The sequence below is a fragment of the Rutidosis leptorrhynchoides genome, chromosome 4 (genome assembly GCF_046630445.1).
Source record: "Rutidosis leptorrhynchoides isolate AG116_Rl617_1_P2 chromosome 4, CSIRO_AGI_Rlap_v1, whole genome shotgun sequence".
Lineage (NCBI taxonomy): Eukaryota > Viridiplantae > Streptophyta > Magnoliopsida > Asterales > Asteraceae > Rutidosis > Rutidosis leptorrhynchoides.
In genome coordinates this window covers 79,477,339-79,484,410 of record NC_092336.1, presented here as the reverse complement: position 1 = coordinate 79,484,410, position 7,072 = coordinate 79,477,339, and the positions used below count along the sequence as shown (strand labels likewise).

Genomic DNA, 7,072 nt, shown 5'->3' with positions numbered 1-7,072 from the left:
TATAACGGTGCTGTCGGAAAAATTTAACTCGCGTCGAGGAGGAAGATACGGACTGTCGTTGTGTTTAGCGTTTTTTAAAAAGTGCCCAACGTGGTTAGTTTCGTTTTGTCCATAAGATTATTTCGAGTCTGGCGCTGCCGTGGAAAAAATTTAACTCGTGCCGAGCGGGAAGATAAGGGTTGTCGTTATGTTTAGAATTTTTTTTAAGAAGTGTCCGTTTCGCGTATAGTTAGTCCCGTTGGGTTGGTAAGATTTTTTCGAGTTGAACGGTGGTCTCTTAAAAATTTAACTCGCACCCAGCGAGAAGATAGGACCCGTTATAAATTCGGGTGGATTTAGTTTTTATATTTTAATTAAATTATATAATTTACACTTTTCAGCCCTAAAAAGTGTAAATTTGAGGGACCGATGTGGAAATATAGGCAGAGTTGAGGGACCGTTTGTAATGTAAACGCAAACTCAAAATTAGAACCAAATATAACTGAAACTACATTACTTGCCACCACTTTTAGTATATAAGGTTAAATAGACAAAGTTGATGGACCGTTTGTAATGTAAGCGCAAACTCAAAACTACAACCAAATATAACTAAAACTACGTTACTTTCCACCACTTTTAGTGTGTAAGGTTAATAATAATTAATTAATAATTAATAATTATCAGGTAATTTCAATTTTAGCATTCTATTTTTATTTTAATATATATATATATTTTTTTTTTACTTCGAGCTTAAAATGAATTGAAATATGTCTTGATTACGGTGCAATAAGTCCCGTTGCTGAATATAGTGTACCCCAAAGGGGTATCCATCCCTTTGAATTTAACATGAAAAAAATTTTACTCAATTTTTTTTAATACTAAAAATAAAGTTTTTTTTAGTGTTTATTCAATTATTCTTATTCACAATGAAAAATTTATTAAATTTTTATATTCACTCTACATGTATCCGGATTCAAGTTCTACCACTGAATCAGTCCAGTCACTCCTTGACTTCAAGTCGAATGTTTAAGTCATAGTTTACTTATTAGACGACTATACCATCCAGGCGTTCATTAGTTAACAAAAAAAAAAAATACAGCTATCATCGATTGATCTCCCACTTTATGCAAGTTTCACTAGAATAACTGTATCCACATATGTACCCTTTTTGTCCTTTAGAACATATTCTCATTATGTGACATGCATTTCTTAAAGTCCTACCATTGTTTTATTTTGTTTCCAAAAATAGCATTATCTAAGATTCCCTATTCCCATCCATGGAAATATAGAATAGAATATTTATAATTGAAAAAAGAGGTACGATTTTAAAAATAATCAATACCTCAGGGACCTTAAAAATTAAACAATAGAAAATGTAGGGGCTAATGTTGGCACCGCACGCTTATTATCTAAGACTCCCTATTCCCATCCAAAGTTGCGAAATTCCTTATTCGAAAATTAATGGGTCACGACTTTAGAACGAATAATTTGAAAAATAATCGTATTGTACTTGATCTATTTAAATATTAAATTTCAAAAATTATATGTATAAATATATAAGTATACTATAAACATAAACATAAATTTTAACATAATTGTCTAAAATTGTTTATTTTCTTTAAAAACTTTAAAGTTCTAGTATAAATCATTGGTAAAATGTTGACCAACATTGATTATCAAATTGGATTTTGACCCGTCAATCAACGTTAACCGATTAATTAAACGAATTTTGAAAACAACGGAAAGAATTGCTCTTAAAATGAGTAATTGAGGATTAATCGACGAGTAATCGGGTTTTTTTACAACATTGTTCTCATTCATGGAAATATAGAATAGAATATTTATAAAAGAAAAGAGAGGTACAATTTTAAAAATAATCAAAACCTCAGGGACCTTAAAAATCAAACACTAAAAAGTATAGGGGCTAAAGTTGGCACCGCACGCTTCCACGTGTCACATCATTAGCCACACTGGCAGAAAGCAGGTATATGCATGTCAAATGTTATGTCAAGACGCCTGGGCATATACAGCTCTTTTTGTTTTATCTTTCTGTTTTCCTCCTATAAATATACAGGAAAAATATTCACAATTTTAAAATTTTCAATTTGTGTTTGACTTTTGCGTTGACTAAATTGGGGAAACGGAGCAGTCAGTGAAATCTTAAATAAAGGTAAAACATTTGCAAGTCTGAGGGGGAACTGAATCAATTTCATGGCTATATGGGGCGTAAGGTAAGTGGGTTTTCTCTAATTCTGCTACAATTGAAATGGGTATATGAAGTATTTTCATTTTGCGTATAAATGATAGTTCATATGCGTTACAGTTTGGCGTGTTGAATTTTTTTTTTTAAAAGTTTGAGGATTTTAGAGCTGATCCCATGGCTTTGACAGTGTATTCTAAGTGGGGTTTTCTATTATGTTTAGATTTGAAATGGGTATTTATTTATCCACTTTGTTTTATTGTTAATTAAAGAAGAAGGAAAAAAAAAAAAAAAGAAGAAGAAGAAGAAGATGCACTTTTGTGTTAAGTATGACCTAAACTACCCATTACATTAAAAGAATATTATAATAAAATACTGCTTACTTTTAGTTGTTAAGATCTTGTAATTTAGCATTCTTTGATTTGGTGAATACGTGCACTTTTTTGTTATGGTATTTCTTTTCTTAAAAAGACACCAATTTTGAAAATATATTTAATTATTTACACAAATTGTTTTATTGCTTGCAGTTTTGTAAAGGTGCTTTGAAAGTTCAATAATTATTAATTAGTAACTCAAGAGGAAGCATTTTTTAGTTCATACTCGTATATATATATATATATATATATATATATATATGATATTGATACTATCAACCTGCTTAGCATATATAGTTATTGCTTGATATGAATTCTCAATAATCCTGAACTTATCCTTAACTCCAAAGTAGAAAATGGGCTGTACCTATAACTAAAATATTGGTCCCTACAGTTAATCAGGTATATTAAATCAATGAAACATATCAAATATGACATGATGATACGTTTAAGAAAGAACATTAGGGTCATTTTTTATTTTATCTTTTCATCTAGAATAAACTGTGTTTAACTAGTCGTAACTCATAAGTGCCGACTTTATGAAACTGCAGGATTACAAGGTGTGAAGCAACGTATTCGTGTGATAGTTGAGGGCGTTGAATGCTTTGTCGAAAGTCAGTATATCTCTAATTGTGATTTCTTAGAGGTATGCTTTATATATTTTGTGCTAATAACTTTCCTTAGTTAATGTGTCTTCTTCCATTGTAATCCGTATATTTTCTAGAAAGGCAACTCACACGGCTCTCTAGAAAGGCAACTCACACGGCTCTTTATTAAAATGATTGTTCACTTTCGAAACCATTTGACTAAGGTTACATTAGTTGTACATTTCTTAAACGTGTTTTTCTTTTCTGTAAACAATCATTTTGGAATTGAAGAGGAAACTTTTAACGTTAATGTTTTGCTGAATCGCTTTTCCAAAAAAAAAAAAAAAATGTTTTGCTGAATCAACTCGATTGGTTGACAATGTGTGGTGTCTTGCCTTTAATTGACGCGCTGTTTGTTTACATAGGATGAACTAGTTGCGTGGTGGCAAAAAACGACAACAAATGGAGGAGGGACTTCAGTTATGAAAGATTTGAAATCGAAGCTAGTGGAGAGGACAACCTTGGGTCTGTAGTTCATGATAACAAGCAATATTGTGTGATAATAAATTGCAGAGAACTATGTTTACCTTTTTGCTTTCACTCTGTATAATCAAGAAATCATGTTTCTTTAATATTTTTTATATACATTTTTGCACATGCTCATATAATTTATATAAAGCACAAAATATTTGTAATGAATACATTTGTATTGTAAACCTTAAAGGAGCTAATCTAAGAAAACTGGATCCGAGGTATCTTCAAGTTTCAAACTAAAATCATAGTGGGCGATATTAGTTAGCCACTAGATTATGAGTTTGTGTCTCGATGGAATTTGTTTCGTAGATGAATAATGAGTGAAGGATTCAAGTCTAAACCGGTTACACTCATAACACAGTAGATACCAATATTTCTTGATAATTACATTTGGGTGACAAAGATGTTACATACATAAAAATGTCCTTTTGGGATAATCTTGTTCATATAAGCTTTAAATAGGACAAGTATCAATATCTGTTGAAGAGGATTAAACAGGAAGTGCTAATAGTAATATAGTATTAGTAAATGTAAATCACTTTCCATCAATGAAAAGATGCTCATTACAACTACAATTACAAATTACAAATCAAAATAAAAGAATAAAAGAATGAAATTTATAGCCAGGACACGTATAAGTAGCCTTTTTTTATATTATAATAATAGTAAAACCTCAAGCTTTAGCTGATACTAGTAACAATGGGGATGATGATCACTAGGATGATTATCAGCAGGAGAATCATCCCTAAACACAGACACTTCCTGCTGTTCCTTTGGTACCCTTTCGCCGTCTTCAGGTTTTTGGTCCCGTCATTAACGTAATGAGCAGCGTTCATAACGTGATGCTCGATATCATCCATCTTCTCACCTTGAGCTTCAACCATAACAGCCATGTCCAAGAACACTTGATGGAGTTCAAGTAGGCTCGTCTCTATCTCCTTGGCGGCATCATGGCGGTCCTGAATCTCAACCACCGTTTCCAACACCTTTCCCCTTCCATGCTCCTATCAAGTCAAATAAAGTCAGCACCTTTATATTTGAAAAAGACAGCAAGATTCTTACTTTTTTATGTTTATGTTTATTATCCAGTTTCATAAACTTTTTGATGCAAGTTTTTTTACCGGGTATTTGTTCATAAAAATGTGTACTTTCTTAAACTTTAGTAATCCAATTCATGCATAAAAACTTTAGTAAAAATGTGTTCACCAAGGTCTTTTTGTTAGTAATCCAATACATCCATTTCCAAATACAAAATAACAGAAAAACAAAACATCACATGAAAAAATCATACTAGGCTCATATTTCCCAAAATTTTAAGAACCTTGTAAATAAGTTTTTTACCAGAACTAAAAGTAATCAATTCATGCATAAAAATGTGTACTTTCTTAAACTTTAACAATTTTGTAGATATACCTAAAACTAGAAAGTACTAAATTCATTCCAAATTTAGAAAATTAAATCCCATAACTACAAGAAGCTAAAAACTTACTAACACTAAAAGTACTAAACTCATTCCAAATTTACCAACTGTTAATCCCATAACTACAAGCAGCTAGAGATTAACTAAACTGGATGTAATATTCTTCTTTGGAAAACAAATTTTTATCTTAACTTTTGAAAATCTAATAATAAAAAGTAAAACCAATCACTACAATTAACAACTAATCAGTATCATTAGTTGTGCTCTAAGCATAAAAAATTGTATTTTTCAAAATTTAACAATTTTGTAGATATACCTAAAACTAGAAGTGCTAAATTCATACCAAATTTACAAAATTTAATCCCATAACTACAAGCAGCTAAAGGCTTTTTAAACCAAAAGTACTAAATTCATTCCAAATTTACAAACTTTAATCCCACAACTACAAGCAGCTAAAGATTTACTAAACTCGATCTATATTTTTTCTTTGTAAAACAAATTTTATCTTAACTTTTATTAATCTAAAAAAAGTAAAACCAATTACTACAATAACAACTAACTAATCATTATCGGTAGTAGTACTCCATGCATAAAAATTAGTACTTTCTCAAAATTTAACAATTTTATAGATTATAGCTTATAGTAGTACCTGAATAGCTCTGGACATAAATTCTTCACCGGTCCCACTTGATATAATTTTCTCGATCACTTCTTCATTGGCTTCTTCTCCGGTAATCGTATAATACCGTCGCCCAATTGTCTCCTTATACTCCGTCATGATCCTCTGTCTTAACACCTGAAAATCCATCATTAAATCCTTTAATTTCTTCCTCAATCCATTTGCAACGGCGGTCCTCGTTCTATCCACCGGCGTCCCCAATTTACACCCGGACATCCGCCTACTCTCACCATTACAACGGTCCATTTCCTCCAATCGTGACTTAATTTTTTTCGCCTTTTTAAGGACGTTCATGATTTCACAATTGATACGACTTCGATTCGATTTTAGGGCTTCTGGATTCTGAATCGATTTGGATTCTTCGTTTGTAGCTTGCAGTAGAGCTAGGGTTTCTCGAATTGAGTTCATCTCTTGTTTCACGAGTTCGGCTTCTTGAAGGAACGAAGTGAGATTGTGATCGGGTTGATGAATTGTTTGCATCTGCAGGTCGTGTTCTGGACCAGCTTCTAAGTCGATGTCGTCTTTCATTGTCGATTTCTTTAGATCGATGTAGCTGGTGAATGATTTTGTTAAAAGATCGTTCATTTTTGTTGATTTTTGCGAATAGAGTTGAAATCGAGAAAAATTGGAAAGAATCAGAAACTGACGGAGAGAGATTTCAGATAGAATTTGATTTGATGTGATGAAAGTGAATTTTAGGGATTTATAAGCGAAATAGCCGTTGTTGTTGATTTAAGATAACGGCTCTATTATTATGATCTTTTTATTATTAGGGATTTATTTATTATTTATGAGCGAAATAGCCGTTGTTGATTCAAGGAGGCGGCGTGAGATGTAAGGAAGAAAGGTTTTTATTGTTAGTTTGGGCTGAAAATACGTTAGTTTGGGCTGAATATTAATTTATTTGATAGTTTGGGCCGAAGACGAATAGAATAGAAATCAAGAAAATTTGGAAAGAATCATAAATTGATGGAGATAGTGAGTTTGATTTCAGATAGAATTTGATTTGGTCTGATGAAAGGGATTTTCTAGGATTTTTTTTTTTTTTTAATAGTAATTTTCTTTAAGAGACTTGCAAAAATGGAAATTTTATCAAAATCATTTCGAAAATGGTAAAACCGAAGTTCCAAAGTTCGGTTTTACCAAATCCGAAGTTTGGAACTTCGGTTTTGTTTTTTTTCTTTTTTTTTCAAAAAAAAAAAAAAAAAAAAACCGAAGTTTGAAACTTCGGTTTTTGCTTTTTTTTTTTTTGACCCTATACCTATATAATTAAAGCAAGGTATTGTACTATATATAAAA

General features: G+C 31.4%; 1 protein-coding gene across 1 annotated transcript; it reads right to left on the bottom strand.

Moving 5' to 3' along the window:
- Positions 1-4,238: 4,238 nt before the first annotated feature.
- Positions 4,239-6,488, bottom strand: LOC139844173 (syntaxin-related protein KNOLLE-like). Its single transcript, XM_071834380.1, has 2 exons — positions 5,744-6,488; positions 4,239-4,678 (listed from the first exon to the last, which is right to left on the bottom strand). The coding sequence occupies exons 1-2, from the start codon at positions 6,356-6,358 to the stop codon at positions 4,355-4,357; spliced, it is 939 nt and encodes a 312-aa protein (XP_071690481.1). The 5' UTR covers positions 6,359-6,488; the 3' UTR covers positions 4,239-4,354.
- Between the last annotated feature and the right edge of the window lie 584 nt (positions 6,489-7,072).